Consider the following 21105-nt stretch of genomic DNA (forward strand, 5'->3'; position numbering starts at 1 on the left):
TTTCTCGGGCTCGGCTCGGTCGGCATGAGGGCCATTTCGAGGAGCGCCCTATCCACCCAGGGGACGGACTCCTTAACTCGCATCCATGAGCGGCTCCGGGCGTCCGGCCGCCCAATTAAGACTGGTCTAAAACGCCATCTTTGTGCCAGTGAGGTCCGCTCCTTTTCGCTGCGCGGTGTCTGCTGTAGTAACCCCACGGCGATAACTGGGGGTGGGGGGGGAGGGGGGTGTGCGGGGAGGGGAGGGATTTGTTTTTCTTTTTCGGAAAATTTTCTTTTATACAAAAACAAGACAGGAATCCTCTCCCGCGCACACCATGAGTAAACTCTCGTTCCGAGCGCGGGCGCTAGACGCCGCCAAGCCGCTCCCCATTTACCGGGCGAAGGATCTACCGGATCTTCAGGATTGCGTCTCCATCAATAGGGCCGTGCCACAGATGCCGACCGGGATGGAGAAAGAAGAGGAGTCGGTGAGTGAGAGGGAGGGAGGATGGTTGGTGGGGGGGCCGGGGGGCGGGGAGAAAGGGTGAAGCGGCGGCCGCTGGCGTTCTACTCACTGCGCAAGCCACGGCTCCCGCCGCCATTGTTGTCCTTTCCAGCCAAGGGGCGTTATGGCGCGGAAATTTGAAATCCCGGAATCGATTTTTTTTTAAAATAGCAGTTGGCAAGCACGTTACTTCCAAGCGAAATTTCTTTTTTAAAAATGGAAAGGAAATATCCAATAATGTTTTTTTTTCTATCCAATATATCGCACGATAACTACCCTCCTACGGTGTGATGCCTTTGACGGTTTTAGTCCGTTTATTTTAAACGAGCCCCTCCCCTTGTCGCACCTGATTGGCTAGAGCCCTTGGCAATCTCAATTGCCGGGTAGAGCTCGGCCGCAGATTGGATCGTGGCGATGACGCACGACTCATAAGGTAAACACCGAAGCCCATGACGCCGGCTGCTTGTTGACGGTTGACATCGTTGGGCTCTCTCCGTCGCCTTCTCTGTGGGAGCGAGTTGGTAGAGGGGCGGCAGTGGGATGGGGGCTTGCATTTAAAATTGTCTTAAACTTTTGGGGCAACTCAGATCTTTCGTCCCTGTTGCAGACCATTCGGCAGCAGCTTACACCATATGTGATATCTTGTAATATTTACATTTCATGCGAGTGTTACTTAGATGCGAATGAACCACGACGGGAACTTAATGATACTTCCGTGGAAGTTCAGTTTCAGTGTTGTAACCTGGGGTAATGTTCCTGCATTAAAGGTGAATCATGTCCAAGAAAGAATTTTTGAAACGTATGCGATTGCATATTGCGGTTAAATACTCCCCTGCACTAATACCTTATGTAATGGAATCAGTCAGATGAAACGTGACAATAAATACAAGGTACGAAATACAGGTTGGCTAATAGTAGTACAAATGGTAATAAACAGATGTTCACGTAAGTCTGACTAATCTGGTTTCATTTGTGTGCCAACTTGACAATGTGCAAGGAAGGACCAGTTCAGAGAGAGAAATGCGATGTGTGCAGTCTATTAATTTGAGACCTAGAAAGTCACAAGCCTGGCCCATAATTTTTTTTCAGTAGATTTGGGTCTGGTCAAGTGGAGAACTGTTTTTCAGTACTTCCTCTGTTGCATCTCCATGGATGTCCAGGTGATGCAAAATATGCCACCTCAAACTGTGCCATTGAAATAAGGAAAATGCATTCTCCAGTATATTTTCTGAATTCATGTCACTTGAATACAGGAGCCAAGGGACTGCCATTAGGCCAGTACTAAATGTTTCCAGATGATCTGATTTGTTGTGTCTGCATTGGGATTACTGCATTCACTTCTGGTCTCCCTCCTAGAGGGAGGATTTTGTTGAACTTGAAAAGGTTCAGAAAAGATTTGTACGGATGTTGCTGGGGCTGGAGGTTTTGAGCTATTGAGAGAGGCTGAATAGGCCAAGGCTATTTTCCGTGGAGTGTTGGAGCTTAAGGAGTGACCTTTATAGGGGTTTTTTAAATCTTGAGGGGCATGGGTGGGGTAAATAGACAGGGTCATTTCCCTGGAGTGGGGGAGTCCGAAATGAGCGGACATAGGTTTAAGATGAGAGTAGAAAGATATAAAAGGGACCGAAGGGCAAATGGGGCTAGGTTAATTTAGATAGCTGATCAGCATGGAAACAGACCTTATAACCCTGAAGTCTGGAATACACCATTTTAAAAAGGGAAGTGTATCAATGAGACTTGTAACTGATGACTGAAGAGCTCATTTGTACAGTGTGTAAATAATCTAGAAGCTGGGCTGATGAGTTTTGTCTTGTTGTGATAGTCTGAAATTCTGCTTTCTAATATGTGCCCCAATGGAAAATCTCGGCCATTGTAAGTAATTTCTAAATGTTGTGGCCATTTTGGAGACATGGGTAGAGCAGGGTCGGGATGAGTTGTTGCAGTTTCAGGGATAAGATGTTTCAGTAAGAACAGAGAAGATGGTTAATAAAAAAGGGTGGAGTTGGCATTGTTAGTTAAGGAAGGTATTACAGTGGCAGAAAGAGTTTGAGAACTTGTCTACTGAGGTAGTGTATGCTGAGGTTAGAAACAGGAAAGGAGAGGGCACCCTGTTGGGAATTTTCTATAGGCCTCCAATAGTTCCAGAGATGTAGAGGAAAGGAAGCAATGATTGAGTCATAAATTGGAGCGAGAGTAATAGGGTAGTTGTTATGGGGGCCTTTAACTTTCCAAATATTGACTGGAAATACTATAGTTTGAGTACTTTAGATGGGTCAGTTTTTGTTCAATGCAGGTTGGTTTACTGACACACTATGCAGACAGACCAACAAGGGGCGAGACCACATTGTGTTTGGGACTGGCTAATGAATCTGGCAAGGTGTTAGATTTGGAGGGAGGTGTGCATTTTAGTTATGTTTACTTTAGTGATGAAAAGGGATAGGTATATACCGCAGGGCAAGAGTTGTTGCTGGGGGAAGGGCAATTATGATGCGATTAGGCAAAATTTAGGGTGCATAGGATGGGGAAGGGAACTGTACTGGATGGGCATATTTGAAATATGGAGCTTATTCAAGAAACAGCTACTGCGTGTCGTTAATAAATATGTATCTCCCAGGCAGGGAAGGAGTGGTCGAGCGAGGGAACAGTGGTTTACAAAAGAAGTTGAGTCACCTGTCAAGAAGAAGAAGGCTTATGTTAGGATGAGATGTGATGGCTCAGTTAGGATACCTGAGAGTTACAAGTTAGCTAGGAAAGACCGAAAGAGAGCTAAGAAGAGCTAAGCCAGGAGGGGACATGAAAATTCATTGGCAGATAGGATCATGGAAAACCCTAAAGCTTTCTATAGGTCTATCAGGAATAAAAGAATGACTTGAGAAAGATTAAGGCCAATCAAGGATAGTAGTGGGAAGCTGTGCGTGCAGCCCAGAGAAGTAGGGGAAGTGCTAAATATTCACACTGGAAAAAGACAATGTTGTTGAGGAGAATACTGAGATACAGGCTATGAGACTGGACAGGATTGAGGTTCACAAGGAGGAGGTGTTAGCAATTCTGGGAAGTGTGAAAATAGATAAGACCCCTTGGCTGGATGGGATTTATCCTTGGATTCCCTGGGAAGCCAGAGAGGAGATTGCAGAACCTTTGACTTTGATTTTTATGTCCTCATTGTCTATAGGAATAGTACCAGAAGACTGGATGATATCAAATATTGTCCCCTTGTTCAAGAAGGGGAGCAGTGACAACCCTGGTAGTTTTAGACCAATAAGCCTTACTTTGGTTGTGAGTAAAGTGTTGGAAAAGGTTATAAGAGATTAGGGATAGTCAACATGGTTTTGTGAAGGATGCATCGTGCCTCACAAACCTTAGTGAGTTCTTTGAGATGGTGACCAAACAGGTGGATGAGGGTAAATTGGTTGATGTGGGGTATATGGATTTCAATAAGGCATTTGATAAGGTTCCCCGTGGTAGGCTATTGCACAAAATATGGAGACATGGGATTGAGGGTGATTTAGGGGTGTGGATCAGAAATTGGCTCGCTGAAAGAAGACAGAAGGTGGTGGTTGATGGGAAATGTTCATCCTGGAGTTCAGTTACTGGTGATGTACAACAAGGATCTGTTTTGGGGCCACTGCTGTTTTGTCATTTTTATAAATGAGTGAGATGAGGGTGTAGAAGGATGGGTTAGTAAATTTGTGGATGACACTAAGATTGGTGGAGTTGTGGATAGTGCTGAAAGATGTTGTAGGTTACAGAGGGACATAGATAAGCTACAGAGCTAGGCTCAGAGATGGCAAATAGAGTTTAATGCGGAAAAGTGTGAGGTGATTCATTTTGGAAGGAGCAACAGGAGCAAAGAGTACTGGGCTAATGGTAAGATTCTCCAGAGTGTGGCTGAGCAGAGAAATCTCTGTGTTCATGTGTACAGATCCCTGAAAGTTGCCATCCAGGTTGATAGGATTGTTAAGAAGGTGTACGGTGTGTTACCTTTTATTGGTACAAGGGTTGAGTTTCAAAGCCACGAGATCATGCTGCAGCTGTACAAAATTCTGGTGTTTGATCACATTTGGAATATTGCGTACAGTTCTGGTCACCGCATTATAGGAAGAATGTGCAAGCTTTGGAAAGGGTTCAGAGGAGATTTACTAGGGTGTTGCCTGGTATGGAGGGAGGGTCTTATGAGGAAAGGCTGAGGGATTTGAGGCTGTTTTTGTTAGAGTGAAAAAGGTTGAGAGATTACTTAATTGAGATATAAGATAATCAGACAGATAGAGTGGACAGTTTAGAGCCTTTTTCCTTGGATGCAGGTAGCTAGCTCGCGGGGATACAGCTTTAAATTGAGAGGGTGATAGATATAGGACAGATGTCTGAGGTAGTTTCTTTACTTAGAGTAGTAGGTATGTGGAACGCACTGCCTGCAACAGTAGTAGACTGGCCAACTTCAAGGGGATTTAAATGGTCATTGGATAAACAAATGGATGAAAATGGAATAGTGTAGGTTAGATATGCATCAGATTGGTTCCACAGGTCGGCGCAACATCAACGCTGAAAAGCCTGTACTGCGCTGTAATGTTCTAAATGTGTATTAATTGCAGTTACTAGAATTCCTTTCTCTTTTTGCAAAAATATGGAAGATAAAAGATTTGATTTCCTGATTTTGCTGCATTCAACATTGGTGCTTGCCATCTATTTTTGAGTAAAAATATATCAAGTTGTCACTAGTATGAAATATTCTTAGTGTTATTAGCTAATTAGAAAATTACTATTTTTATGTGTGCTATGACTTTCATATAGCTACATCATGACATTACTTATTTCCTCATTATATGATCAGTTGATAGGTATAGACAAATTTTCCCCCCACTTTTTGGATTATTATAAGATGCTGTTTTGCGCATTATAGTGTATAAACTAGGAGTCCAGAGGATATCTACATCTGTCAACTAATCAGACTGTTCCACTATTTGGTTCACTATTTCAATTAATGATTCTATAATTTATATATGGTCAAATATTCAATTATTTAAACTGTAAATATTACCAACAACATAATATCTTTTCTCAAATTACACCCCCTCCCTGTCTTTCTTGAGGCAACCCTATTTCTGTCCCAGTCAATCTGTAAATCAGAGTTTGTCCCTGCATTACAGGAGTAGAATATAGACACTACTAGGCCTACCCTGCCATTCATTATGAGAATGGTTGATTTTGGTCTTTTCTTCTACTTCCCTGTCCACTCTGCATATTGACTTAATGGAAGGACAAAACTTTTTTGCAGCCTTAAATATATTCACTGACCGAAAATCCATAATACCCCTCGGTTCAGGAATTCCAGAGATTCAGAATTCTCTGGGGTAAAGAATGCTCATCTCAGCGGTGAATCATCAGCTTTTATCCAAAAACTGTGCTCACTTTGTTCCACGTTTATTCTACATTTATTGGTCAACAGTACCTTACTATCGACCCTGTCATACCTCTTCATAATCTTGATTGTTTGAATGAGATCACCACTAATTCTTCTCAACTGTAGATAATGTAGACCCAATTTAGACAACCTCATTGTAGATGACTCTCTCATTCCTGAACCCTTATACTATCCACAATGCACTTATATCCTCCTTTAAAGAACAGCAACATTGCACCTTGTGTTTTCGGAGTGGTATCTTCAAACTCGAGAATTGTCGCAAAACTTTATTGCTAGGGATTGCAATACAAGAACAAAGGCCATTGTTCCATTTGATTTCCTAATGACTTGTTTTACCTGCATGCTATTTTATTTTCCATGTATGAGCAGGCTCAGATATATCTGAACATGAACGTTGACAAATTTCACCACTTTTAAAATAAAAACTCTGATCTATTCTTATGTCCGTATTGAATAATCTGTCACTTTGTCATGTTATATTCTAACTGCCATCTGTTTCTCATAAACCTACCTGCCTGTGTATCTCTTTTCAACCGCTTGATGCCTTTCTCATGGCTTTCATCCCCACTTGGCTGTGCCATCAGCAACTTAGATGTGTTACTCTTTTTGTCTAAGGTATAATATAGTTTATAAATAGCTCTGATCCGTGCTGTTGTCACAATCTGCCACCTTAAAAATGCTTTGTTTATTTCTACTTTTGGCTTTCAATTCATTAACTAATTCTCTACTCATGCTATGTATCACCTACAATACTGTGAGCCCTTGTATTGTTTATTAAAATTTTGTGTAGTAACTTTTCAAATTCCTTTTGGGAATTTAGGTACTGGTTCCCCTTTCTCTACCCTACTGGTCGCATCTTTGAAATAAGTAAATTTGTCAAATATTGTTTCCTTTTTGTGAAAGCTTCTTGATGTTTTAATCGTGCTATGTTTTTCAATACAGTAGATGTCCAAGTGTCTGATATCAGGTTAACTGGCGTGTTTATTTCTGTCCTTACTTGAAAAGCAGTGTTACTGACTACCAGTCTCCTGGGAATTTTAGAAAATAATTGGCAGTGTGTCCACTTTCTCTGAATCTTTTAGAATCTTGGATATCGGCAGTCAGGTTCTGGAGATTTGATGAGCCTTAGTCCATTAAGACACTCCATACTTTTTAATCTGTTATCCTTCATTTCCTCACTCTTTTTAGCCCTTGGCTCTCCTTATTTCTGGTATAACCTCTGTGCAGAAGGCATAGAACTGTTTCATCGTTTTAACTGTAGCCATGGAAACAGTGTTTATCTCCTTTTTATGTGCTTGGTAAAAGTTTTGAAAATTCTTTTGTTTGTGCATTGTTTAGGTATTCTGTTTTATGTCATAACATTATACAGTATGGACACAGACCCTTCGGTCCAACTTGTCCATGCCAACCATTAGGTATCCTAAACTGATCTAGTCCCATTTTCTAGGCGTTTGGTCTATATCCCTCTCAGCTCTTCCTATTCATATACCAATTCAGATGCCTTTTAACTAATGTAATTGTACCAACTGACACCACTTCCTCTGGTAGATAGTTCCATACACACACCATCCTTTGCATGCAAATGTTGCCCTTCAGGTCCCTTTTCAATCTTTCCCCTCTCACTTTAAGCCTATGTTCTCCAGTTTTGGACTGCCCTACCCTGGGAAAAAAGACCTTGGCTATTCACTGTCATGATTTTATGAACCTCTAAAAGGTCACCAGCCAGCCTCCAATCTTCCAGGAAAAAATACCCCAGCCTATTTGGCCTGTCCCTATAGATCAAGCCCTCCAGTCCTGGCAACGTCCTTGTAAGTCATTTCTGCACTCCAAGTTTTCCAACATCTTTCCTATAGCAGGGAGACCAGAATTGAATGCAGTACTCTAATATGGCCCAACCAGTGTCCTGTACAGCCACAATGTGACATTCCAGCTTCTATAGGCAAAAGTGAGGACTGCAGATTAGAGTCGAGAGTGTGGTGCTCGAAAAGCACAGCAGGTCAGGCAGCATCCGAGGAGCAAGAAAATTGAAGTTTCGGGCAAAAGCCCATCAGGAATGAGGCTGGGGGTGCAGATAAATGGGAAGGGGTGAGGCTGGGGGGGAGGTAGCTGAGGTGGATGGAGGTGAGGGTAAAGGTGATAGGTCGGAAGGGAGGGTGGAGCGTATTGGTGGGAAGGAAGATGGACAGGTAGGACAGATCATGAGGGTGGTGCTGAGCTGGAAGGTTGGAACTGGGATACGGTGGGGGGAGGGGAAATGAGGAAACTGGTGAAATCCACATTGATGCCATGTATTTGGAGTAACAGGAGGCAGAAGCTGAGGAGTTCTTCTTCCAGGCATGGGATGGTAAGGGAGTAAGAGAGGCCCAGGACCTGCATGTCCTCGGTGGAGTGGGAGAGGGAAGTTGAAGTGTTGGACCATGGGGTGTGGGGTTGGTTGATCTGGGTGTCCTGGAGATGTTCTCTAAAGCACTCTGCGAGCAGGTGTCCTGTATCCCCAATGTAGAGGAGACCGCATCGGGAGCAACGGATAAAGTAAATGACGTGTGGAAGTGCAGGTGGATGTGGAAGGCTCCTTTGGGGCCTTGGACAGAGGTGTGGGTGCAGGTTTTGCAATTCCTGCAGTGGCATAGGAAGGTAACGGGAGGGGAGAGTGGCTTGTTGGGGGGGTGTGAACCTGGCGAGGTAGTTGAGGAGGGAACAGCCTTTACGGAAAGCGGATAGAGGTGGGGAAGGAAATATATATCTCTGGTGGGGTCTGTTTTTAGATGGTGAACATGAAGGAGGATAGTGTGATGTGTACTATGTTTTCCTGCCTGACCTGCTGTGCTTTTCCAGCACCACACTCTCAATCCTAACTTCTATAGTCAATGCACTGACCAATGAAGGCAAGTGTGCCAAACGCTGCCTTCACCACCCTGTCTACCTGTGACTCCACTTTCAAGGAACTATACACCTGTAATTCTAGGTCCCTTTGTTTGGCAACACTCCCCAGGACCTTACCATTAAGCGTATAAATTCTGCCCTGATTTTCCTTCTCAAAATCAAACATATTGCATTTATCGAAATTATACTCCATCTGCCACTCCTTGGCAAATCTTTCTTTTTAAATGAATTTTTTTGGCAACCCTTCAGTTTCAAAAACACCCGGAACCCTCAGAATTATTAGTGTTTTTTGCAATATTAATGATATGGAGGTGCCGGTGTTGGACTGGGGAGGACAAAGTTAAAAATCATATCGCTAGGTTACAGTCCAACAGGGTTATTTGGAAGTACAAGCTTTTGGAGTGTAATTTTAATGACTTCCTTTTTAATACCACCTTAATTTGCCTGGCAAGCCACAGATGATTTTTCCTATTAAGTTTTTTTTTCAATATAATGTGATTTTTGTTGAATGAGATTAATTTTCTGTTAAATGATTACCACCAATTCATTTGGATTATAAACATTATTTCTCAGTGGATCTTTTGTTAATAAATGTAACCTCATTGCACAAGATTATCTAAAATAGCTTTATCCCTAGCTGATTGCATTCCAATAAAATGCCATAAAAGCATTCTGTACAAACTCCTGTTCTCGATCATGATTGCCAATTTGACTGATCCAGACTGTGATGATTATGTTCCTGCATCAATAATGTTATAAGCTCCAATAATTTCTTGTTTACTATTGAGGGACTCATAAATTACTTTCAACAGTGCTTTCTCACCCTTACTAGTCCTAGTCTCCAGCCACACTGATTCTATTTTGGACTTTGGGCCAAAATTCTTTCTTGTTCATGATCTTATGTTATTCTTCATTCTGAGGGCTACAGGTCATTCTTAACTATTCTGCCTGTTTTTGGAAAATGTTTTCACCTTGCATGTTTATTTCCCAGCCTTTGTAATCTTAATGTTAGGATCTGAACTAATTATATCTATTTGTACTACCCTGTTATCTATCTCATCACAGGTACCCTTGTTCAAGAAGGGGAGTAGGGATAACCCTAGTAACTATAGGCCGGTGAGTCTCACTTCTGTTGTGGGCAAAGTCTTAGAGAGAATTGTAAGGGATAGGATTTATGAACATCTGGATAGGAATAATGTGATCAAGGATAGTCAGCATGGTTTTGTGAGGGGCAGGTCGTGCCTCACAAACCTTATTGAATTCTTTGAGAAGGTGACTAAGGAGGTGGACGAGGGTAAAGAGGTAGATGTGGTGTATATGGATTTTAGTAAGGCGTTTGATAAGGTTCCCCATAGTAGGCTACTGCAAAAAATATGGAGGTATGGCATTGAGGGTGAGTTGGAGGTTTGGATTAGGAATTGGCTGGCTGGAAGAAGACAGAGGGTAGTAGTTGATGGTAAAGGTTCATCTTGGAGTGCAGTTACTAGCGGTGTTCCACAAGGATCTGTTTTGGGACCATTGCTGTTTGTCATTTTTATAAATGACCTGGAGGAGGGGTTAGAAGGTTGGGTGAGCAAGTTTGCGGATGATACAAAAGTCGGAGGAGTTGTTGACAGTGAGGAAGGATGTGGCAGGTTACAGTGGGATATAGATAAGCTGCAGAGCTGGGCAGAAAGGTGGCAAATGGAGTTTATTGTAGCTAAGTGTGAAGTGATTCACTTTGGTACGAGTAACAAAAAGATGGGGTACTGGGCTAATGGTCAGATACTTGGTAGTGTGAATGAGCAGAGGGATCTTGGTGTCCATGTACACAGATCTTTGAAAGTTGCCACCCAGGTAAATAGTGCGGTGAAGAAGGCATATGGCATACTGGCTTTTATTGGTTGAGGAATTGAGTTCCGGATCCTGAGGTCATGTTGCCATTGTATAAGACTCTGGTGCGGCCGCATCTGGAGTATTGTGTGCAGTTTTGGTTGCCATACTATAGGAAGCATGTGGAGGCACTGGAACGGGTGCAGAGGAGGTTTACCAGGATGTTGCCTGGTATGGTAGGAAGATCGTATGAGGAAAGGCTGAAGTACTTGGGGTTGCTTTCATTGGAGAAAAGAAGGTTTAGGGGTGACTTGATAGAGGTATACAAGATGATTAGGGGTTTAGATAGGGTTGACTGTGAGAACCTTTTTCCATGTATGGAGTCAGCTATTACGAGGGGGCATTGCTTTAAATTAAGGGGTGGTAGGTATAGGACAGATGTTAGGGGTAGGTTCTTTACTCAGCGAGTCGTGAGTTCATGGAATGCCCTGCCAGTAGCAGTGGTGGACTCTCCCTCTTTATGGGCATTTAAACGGGCATTGGATAGGCATATGGAGGATAGTGGGCTAGCGTAGATTAGGTGGGCTTGGATCGGCGCAACATCGAGGGCCAAAGGGCCTGTACTGCGCTGTATTCTTCTATGTTCTATGTTCATCCCTTCCTGTCCTATTCAGCTTGTATATACCCATTTGTATATACCTTACTATTGCATCAACATTTGTGTTTAGATTTCTTAATGTTTCTTCACTGGAACCCTTCTATCCCTCTTTTGCTTTAAACTCATTCTGCAGTATTCTGACCATATTGACTGATGCTTTATATATTTTGAAGCTGTTTCCAGTCTTTGTGACATCCTGGCTACCCTTACCCATATGGTTAACCTGCATTCTTGTTTTGTCCTTCCCAAATCATTCCTGAAGTGACATTCCCTCCATAAAAGCTCCCTCTTTGACTGCCCCAACAATTATGTTTAAAGTACTCTCTACAGTTTTAGTTACCCAAGTTGTCAGAACACTGGTCCTAGTATGGGTTATGTGAAGGCTACTCCTCCTTTTCCCATTATTAGCACCAGTTTCCTAATTTGTCCTTCATTATTCTTGAAGCAATGCATTCAACTCTGTTCTTATTAACCCTGTGCCAGTTTGTTTGTGGCTGAGATAGTAATCCAGAAGTTATTATCTCTGCAGTTCTGTTTTTGAATTTAGCTCCAACTGTCCGTGTCCCCTCAGTAGAACTTCTTTCTTAATCTTTCCTATGCCATTGATACTCATGTCCATCAAGCAATATGTATTATGCCACATTTATAGTTCTTCAACACTAGTAAAATATCACCCCATTTAGAGGAATAAAAATCTTATTATTACCTACCTGCTCACCAAATTGATGTCTTTGAACTACTATTGGAGCTTGAAAAAAGTATATAAAGCAGCAATTCCCTAATCCCACAAGTTTGCTCTTATTCCACATCACACTCCGGCCTTGTTAACTCCATTTTGGGCTCCTCCTGTGAACAGTCACAAAACCTTTTTACTTTTCGGGAACTAGGGCCGCACCCAAGTTCCAACTGCTAAGTCAACTTCTGCACTAAGTAGAAATCTTCAGACATTCATTTATATTGACAGAAAACTGCTGCTCCTGCTAGGTTGTCTTGGTTGAGCTGGGCTTTCTAAGTTAACATGCTGTTGCAAAGTTATTTTTCAGTCTGGCTGTGGACTTAAACTTAGCTCAAAGGTTACGGGTAGAAAGCCGGAAATTGGGTCGAAATACCTATCAGCCATGATTGAATGGTGAAGCAGACTCGATGGGCCAAATGGCCTAATTTCTGCTCCCCTGCCTTATGGTCTTAAGCCACATTTACCAGAGGGAGCTCACCCACATCAGTCTCCCAAATTTATTGTTCATCCCTTGTTGCATACAGGCCTTGGGTCTCCACTTTGTGCTCCTATTCCTAATATTGTATCAGTTCCACCACATATTTGCAACTGTGTATTTCATGTTTCTTGATGTTGTTTGTTTTCATGTTGATCAGATAAGAAATATTACCTTTTAGACATTGTGAGTTTGTAGAAATCGCTTGCTCAGTGGAGACTCGGCCATAGAATTAATTCATGGTTCAGTTGGAAAGAAACCTCATAGACAAGAAACTCGAGAGTTATGGAGGGTTGGAGATGTCAAGAAAGTGGAGTTGAAACTACACTCAAATTGAACATGATCTTATTGAATGCTGAAGTAGGATCAAGGCCAAATAGCTCACTCTTGCTCCCAATAAGAAATTAAGCTGCTTGTGACAGTAGGCTTGCAGAAACAGACAAACCAATAGTAAAAGCTTCTACAGATATGTGAAGAGAAACAATTAGTAAAGATGAATGTAGGTCCTCTACAGTCAGAAACAGGGGAATTTAAAAGAGGGAATAGAGATGGCACATTAATTAAGTATATACTTTTGTTCTGCCTTCACAAAGGGAAGACACAAATAACAATCAAAAATATGCCGGAACGACGGGTCTAATACGAAAGAGGAATTGAAATAATTAGTATAAGAATAGAAGTATTATTGGGAAACTTTTGGGATTGAAAGCAGATAAATCTCTAGGGCCTGGTAAGCTTTATCCCAGAATACTTAAGGAATTAGCCTTACAAAAAGCAGATGTGCTTGTAGTCACCTTCCAAAATTTTATAGACTATGGCACATGAATTTGAGCGTAGCTAAGGTAGCTGAAATAACTGCACAGAGGCCGATATCCTGTCACCAAGCTACTCTTGGTTTACATGTGCAGAGTACATGGTCTCTGACCAGCCAGCTCAGAGCCAGTGCCGAAAATGAGGAGATTATCTGAACCTCTTGTTTATATCTGTCAGGCAGGGCTCTCTAGCCCAGCTTAGCAATCCAATCAGAGCACTCATAATAAACGTGATCCACCTGGCCCTCATTCCACTCAATACGGTAACCCTACTATTTTAAGATGGGAGGCAGAGAGGAAACAATGAAAGGTTAGCTTGATTGTGATAGCAGGAAAAATGTTAAAAATCCATTACAGAAGATGTAATAGCAGCGTCAGCACGAATTTACCAAGAGGCAGTCCTGCTCGACAAATCTACTGGACGTTTTGAGGATGTAGCGTGTAGAGTGAATAAGGGGTAGCTACTGAATGTAGTTTACTTTGATTTTCAGAAAGGTTTTCATAGGTCCCTCATAAGAGATTAGCATGTACAATTAAAGAACAGTGAAGGTCATTTACTGGAATGGGTTGGCAGACAAGAAACATAGTAGGAAATTAGGCCTTCCAAGTGGTGGACAATGACGTTTGGGATAGTGCAGGGATCAGTGTTTGGACCTTAGCTATTCACAATATATGTTGGTGGTTTAGTTGAGGACACTGTCATATCCATGTTTGCAGATAACACAAAGCTGGATGGGAGAGTTTGCTGTGAGATGTGAAGGTATTAAGTGGGCAATTACATTGCAGATGCAATATCATGTGGTCAGATGTGAGGTTTTCCACTTTGGTAGCATAAACAGGCAGGCAGATTATTATCTGAATGGGAATAGTTTGGGAAAGGAGGAATATGCAACCAGACCTGGGTATCTTAGTACGCCAGTCACTAAAAGTAAATATGCAGGTGCTGCAGGCAATGAAGTAGGCTAATGATATGTTGGCCTTCACAGCGAGAGGATTCAAGGACAGGAGCAAGGATGTCTTGCTGCAACTGTACGGGGCATTGGTAAGGCCACACCAGGAGTATCGTGTGCAGTTTCAGTATCCTTGTCTAAGAAAAGATGTTCTGGTTATTTAGGGAGTACAAAGAAGGTTCACCAGACTGATGCCTGGGATGACAGGACTTGGGTAAGGGGAAAGTCCAGATTGCTTAGGAATAAATTCATTGGAGTTTTGAAGAATGAAGGCAGATCTCGTAGCATGCTATGAAATGCTAACAGGATTAGATAGGGTAGTTGCAGGAACGCTGCTCCCAATGACTGGGAATACAGAACTGGGGTCACAATCTAAGGATAGGAGGTAGACCTTTTAGGACTGAGATGAGAACCTTCTTCACCAAGAGTGATGAGCATTCTCTATCACAGGAAATTGTTGAGGCCAAAACATTACAGACTGCCTCATAGCGCCAGGGACCCGAGTTCAATTCCCACCTCGGGTGACTGTCTGTGTGGAGCTTGCACATTCACCCTGTGTCTGCGTGGGTTTCCTCTGGGTGCTCCAGTTTCCTCCCACAGTCCAAAGATGTGCAGGTCAGGTGAATTGGCCATGCTAAATTGCCCATAGTGTTAGCTGCATTAGTCAGGGGGAATGGGTCTGGGTGGGTTACTCTTCGCAGGGTCGGTGTGGACTTGTTAGGCCGAAGGGCCTGTTTCCACACTGTAAATAATCTAATCTAATCTAAAACTTAACAGTCATAGAGTCACAGCATGGAAACAGAACCTTTGGTCCAACTTGTCCAACATGTTGACCAAGTTTCTCAGACTAAACTAGTCCAATTTATCTGTGTTTGGCCTATATCCCTCAGCCTTTTCTATTTATGTACCCGTGTAAGTGTCTTTTAAACGTTGTAACTCTATGCCTGCATCTACTACTGTCTCTGGCAGTTCATTACGCAAACATTTCTGTGTGAAAACATTGCTCTTAATGTTCCTTTTAAACCTTTCTCCTCTCTGTTTAACAATATGCCCCCTAGTTTTGAACTCCCCCACCTTAGGGAAAAGGCCTTTGCTATTCACCTTTTCTATGCCTCTATGATTTTATAAACCTCTATAAGGTCACCCCTCAGTCTCCGATGATCCAGGAAAGAAATCCCAACCTCCTCTTATAACTCAAACCCTCCAGAGCTGGCAATGTTCTAGTAAATCGTTTCTGAACCCTCTCCAATTTAATAATATCCTTCCTATAACAGGGTGGCCAGAACTGAACACAGTACTCCAAAAGTGATCTCACTGTCATCCTGTACAACCTCAACATGACATCCTAACTCCTATACTCCATGGTTTGAACAATGAAGGCAAGTATGCTAAATGCCTTCTTAATTACCCTGTCTACTTTCTAAGAAACTATGTACCTGAACCCCTAGGTCTTTTTATTTGACAATACCACCCAGGACTCTACCATTAACTGTATAAGTCCCACTTCTGTTTATTTTACTGAAATGCTATTACCTTGTACTTATCCAAAATAAACTCAGTCTGCCACTCCTCGCCCTATAAGCCCAATTGATCAAGATCCTTTTGTAATTGTAGATGATCTTCCTCACTGTTGGGGTCACCAATTTTGGTGTCATCCTCAAACTTACTAACCATTCCTCCTAAATTTTTATCCAAATCATTTATATCAGTGACCAGCAACAGTGGACCCTGCATCGATCCTTGCAGAAGACTGTTGGTCATAGACCTCCAGTCTGAAATCAACCCTCCAACCTTACCCTCTGTCTTTTACTTTTAAGCCAATTTTGGATACAATTGGCACTTCCAAGACAGGTGCACATATAGTTCTTTGTACTGAAGGGATCAAAGGATATAGAGAGAAAGTGGGAACAGGATACTGAGTTGCATAATTAGCCAAGATCATATTGAATAGTGGAGCAGGCTTGAAGGGCAGAATGACAGACTCCTGCCCCTACATTCTGTCTTTCTAACTCCTTTCTTCCTACGTTTGGACGATATGATTAATGGAACATGTGAGCAGTTGTATTTATAATGTTAAATTCCTGTGTTATGAAGCATTTGTGTCCTGCATTGTCCATTATGATATCATCCATCATGTCTTTAATCTTAAAATCGTTATTGAAATGGCTGACATCAGTAACTCTTCGAAGATTTTGAACTTCAGCTTTGCTTAGTTATACTTTAGTTCAAATATCCCAATCCAGCAGCATCTGTGGAGTGAGAAACAGTTTACAGTTTAGGTCTTTTCATCTGAACTTTCATGTTGATACTTGATTAACAATGGGGCAGATTTTCTGCTGGTCAGACAATTGTTACATAAGCATAGATCGGAGTTGCTCATGGGACCCTGTGGAATCCCCATTGTAGTATGTTCCAAGAGCATGCCCAGGAAATTGAATTTTCTGCTCTGCATTTCCACTGCACCTGACACCTTCCCCCATCCTGGGAGCTGACTCCCCACCTCAGTCCACACCTGAATTGACCCGACCCAACTCTCCAGGATCCCTTCTGATGTGGACTGGTTGCTTTGCTGATTGGAGATGCATCTGATAGAAGGAAGATTTTTGGATGTTAATCATCAGCCATGGGACATCACTCATGGGTTTGTAGGCCTAACTATCTTTGTCAGTTTCTGCAAAGACCTTCCCTCCACCATAAGATTGGGGTGGAATGTTTGCTGATGATAGCACATTGTTAAGCAGAATTTGAAATTGAATACATGCAGAGCAGCTCCCATTCAAATGTAGCAGGACCCAAGCAGCATTCAGGTTTAGACTGCTAAGTGACAAATAACATTAGTGCCACACCAGTACATATCTTTAAAGTCTAGCAGACTGAGTGTTGTATTCAAAATGCAAATAGAATTTTCTTTAGTATCCATTTTTACAGATATATTCCATTTTATTTGCTGCAAGTCATATCTTATGGAGGGGTGGTGAGCTTTACCTTGGGAATGGAGAAAATTACAAAAATTGGTGTTAGGTGGGAGTGCTAATGTGTTTCTATCTTGACCTCCTTTTACCAAAGCTCCTTTGGTAGCTTTGGTGCACATTTGGTAACTTTTCCTTTTGCTGCTTGATGGGGTTGGGATATCATTGGCAAGGCCAACAGTTGTTATCCATTCCTAATTGCCTTTGAACTGAAGGGCTTGTTAAGCCATTATACAGGGCAGTTAAACGTAAACTGTTGTGCTTACTCTGCAATTTCAGTTGATGTCTGTGAAACTCATGAAGGGGTGTTCTGATGTTGCCACTTCTGCAAGGGGGTATTCTTTTTTCCTCAATTGTGGATATCCCTCTATCATGGTTAACAGGGCCCTCACCCACATCCAAACCATTCTCCAAACTTTTGCTCTCACCCCTTCCCTTCCTTCCAAGGAGAACAACAATAGAGTCCCCTCATCCTTATTTTGCACCTCAGCAGTCTCTACACCTGAAGGATCATAAGCTGCTATTTTTGTGACCTCCAGCAGGATGCGACCACCAGACATATATTTCCCATCCCTCCCTAGTCAGTATTCCTCAGGGACTGTTTCCTCTGGAACACCCTGATCCATGCCTCCTCCAGCCTCATCACACTCCCACTGGACCTTGCTGTGTAGTCACAGAAGGTGCTATCCTTGTCCATTTACCTCTTCCTTTCTTGGTATCCAAGGCCTCAGACATGCCTTCCTGGTGAAGTGGTAATTTGCCTGCATGTCATTCAATCTAGTGTACTATCTTTGTTGATACCACGTGGTTGCCTCAACATTGGAGGGGCAAAGTGCAGACTGGGTCACCTCTTTGCCAGACACCTTCACAAAAATTACCCCAAGCTTCCAATTGTCTACCACTTCAACACACTACGCCAATAGTTCTGTTTCAGGCCTGCTACAGTGCTCTGGTGAAGCTCAGTGCAAACTGGAAGAACAACACCTTATCCTCTGCCAAGGTACCTTACAGCCCTCAGGACTCAACATTTGAGTTTAGCAATTTTAGAGACTGAACATCCTCCTCCATATTCATGACTCCATATTCATGACCTAGGGTTATCGGGGTGGATTATGTTCTGTATGGATTTCTCCCAGCACAGCCAACCCATTTGCACTATTCAAAATTTGCATTATCACCTATTTAGTGTTTGCTTATTCCCAGGTTTACTGTCAGTGAAACAGTAGATTTAAGAAACAGGACCTTGAAGGTTATAATCTCAGGATTACTCTTGGTGCCATGTGCTGGCAAGCACAGAAATCAAATAGAGCAGATGAATGTGTGGCTCAAGTTTTGGTGCAGGAGGGAGATTTCAGATTCCTAGATCATTGGGAAAGTTTCTGGGAAGGGCGTCTGCAAGCGGAACAGTCTACACCTGGACCAGAATGGGAGTAACATCCTCGTGGAAAGATTTGCTAGGATGGTTCAATGGCGTTTAAATTAGTTCTGCAGAGGCAGTGGGCATAGTGCATTAACAATAGCGACACAGCATACGTTAGGAAAGGAACCAAGCCAGAGTAAGTTCAACCATATTGTGTCTCAACACAGTTAGACGATGCTGGGTAGGCCTCTACTTTAATTCCAAAAGTATTAGAGATGAGATGAGGTTATGGAATTACGATGTTGTGGCAACCACAGAGATGTTGTTGAGGGGTGAAAGTGGCTGGCACACATGTCCTTGGATATAGGGTCTTCAGGGAGGGTATAAAAGTGGAGGTGGTATTGTATCATTAGTTGAGGAGTCAGTTACTGCAAGAAGGAGGGGTGATATCTTGGCAGGGTCATCAAATCAGGCTTTGTGGGTATAATTTAGGACTAAAAAGAGAGCAGTCACATTGATAGGTGTGTATTGTACACCCCCAAGCAGTCAGTGGACAATTGAAGAGCAATTTTGTAGTCAGTTCACTAAGGTATATTACAATAATAATAATAATGGAGTAATGTATTAGGGAATTTTAACAATCCTATGTGATTTGGAATAATCATGGTACAAAGGAGTCGGGGGAAGCAGATTTCTTGAAATGCATACAGGAAACCTTATTAGATCAACATGCAGATGGTCCTACAAAGGATGGTGCAGTACTAGACCTAATTCAGGAGAATGAAGCTGGACAGGTGTTCGAGTGGGGAAGCATTTTAGTGATAGTGATTGCAACACTGTACGTTTTAAGATAGCTCTTAAAAAGGAGAAGGATGACCTATAGAAAAGGGTTTTGGACTGAGTTAAGGCCATTTTATTGAGATAAGGTAAGATCTAGCCAAAATAAATTGGAAACGACTACTTGAGGGGAAAAATGCAAAGCAGAATAGTGGCAGGTGTTCAAAAAGATACTTGGGGGTGTACAGGCCTATTGTCGCCCTGTTCCCCCCTCAGTCGAAGCAAAATGCCTTGAGACACAGTATAGTTTTACCTCCTTCATTTTTATTCCTTCCCTGGAGGGAGAGAGAACAATCAATCACACGTGCACAGAGACATGAGATTAGATTAGATTAGATTACTTAGTGTGGAAACAGGCCCTTCGGCCCAACAAATCCACACCGCCCCGCCGAAGCGTAACCCACCCATACCCCTACATATACATTTACCCCTTACCTAACACTATGGGCAATTTAGCATGGCCAATTCACCTGGCCTGCACATCTTTGGACTGTGGGAGGAAACCGGAGCACCCGGAGGAAACCCACGCAGACACAGGGAGAACGTGCAAACTCCACACAGTCAGTCGCCTGAGGTGGGAATTGAACCCGGGTCACAGGCGCTGTGAGGCAGCAGTGCTAACCACTGTGCCACCGTGCCGCCCAGTTCACAGTCTTCTGTGGAACAGCAGTTTCTCAGTGAACTATGTTGTCATTTTACAGGAAGGAGCATCTAGACAAGGCAACATACATATACACATTAATTGGGTGACCCAGACCCATTCCCCCTAACTAATGAGCAATTTAGCATGAACAGTTCACCTAACCTGCACATCTGGCTGTGGGAGGAAACCCACGCAGACACAGGGAGAATGTGCAAACTCCACACACAGTCACCCGAGGCTGGAATCGAGCCAGGGTCCCTGGCGCTGTGAGGCAGCAATGCTAACCACTGAGTCACCGTGCCGCCCTGACAATAATGGAGTCCCAGTCAATACTGGGGAAGTTAAAATCACCCATTATAACAACATTGTTGTTTTTGCATCTTCCCATGATCCGCTGACATATCTATTCCTCTCTCTCCCAGTGGCTATTGGGAGACCGAAGTATAGCCCTTATCATAGTGATTGCACCCACTTTCTTATCCTTGGGTTGTCCCCATTTGGTTTTGTTGGATGAGCCCTCTAAAGTTGTGCGGAAATTAAAGCAGAGAAGGTGACATCTGCGTTTGGAATCGAGAGATGTTGGGTTTCAGCTGCAGCGGTGCAGTAGGCCCAAATTGGTTCTCCTGGTGACGACAGGAGTGGTGGTTATATTGGCGACAGCATGGTAGGACCAGTGTGATACTCCTGGTGCTGAATGCCTGAAGCAGGTCGTCTGGCGGTGGTGGCTGCAGTGGTGAGGGTGGCCCTGGAGTGGGGCTTCTGGAATTGACTGTGATCTGAGGTCTTTGTGACCCTGGAGCCCATTATATTGAGAACCCAGAGTCTGTTGTGGGACTACGATGTTGTGGCCATCACGGAAACATGGATAGATGAAGGACAGGAATGGCTGTTGGAGGTTCCTGGTTACAGATGTTTCAGTAAGATTAGGGAGGGTGGTAAAAAAGGAGAGGGGGTGGCATTGTTAATTAGAAATGGTATAACGGCTGCAGAAAGGAAGTTTGAGGGGGATCTGCCTTTGGAGGTAGTATGGGCTGAAGTCAGAAATAGGAAAGGTGCAGTCACCTT

At 42.9% G+C, this 21105-nt stretch overlaps 1 protein-coding gene across 4 annotated transcripts in view; it reads left to right on the forward strand.

The window, feature by feature from the left end:
• Window positions 1-237: 237 nt before the first annotated feature.
• The window catches only part of epc2 (enhancer of polycomb homolog 2 (Drosophila)), a 72477-nt gene continuing 51609 nt past the window's right edge, over window positions 238-21105 (forward strand). The window contains exon 1 of one of the 4 annotated variants that reach the window (XM_072579759.1): window positions 238-469. In XM_072579759.1, coding sequence (XP_072435860.1) covers window positions 317-469 — 153 coding nt within the window. In that variant the 5' untranslated portion in view covers window positions 238-316. Of the gene's footprint in view, window positions 470-15500; window positions 15611-21105 lie in introns of those variants that run through there. The other 3 variants (XM_072579762.1, XM_072579761.1, XM_072579760.1) reach the window with 3 other exon arrangements.

This window comes from Chiloscyllium punctatum, chromosome 10 (genome assembly GCF_047496795.1).
Source record: "Chiloscyllium punctatum isolate Juve2018m chromosome 10, sChiPun1.3, whole genome shotgun sequence".
Lineage (NCBI taxonomy): Eukaryota > Metazoa > Chordata > Chondrichthyes > Orectolobiformes > Hemiscylliidae > Chiloscyllium > Chiloscyllium punctatum.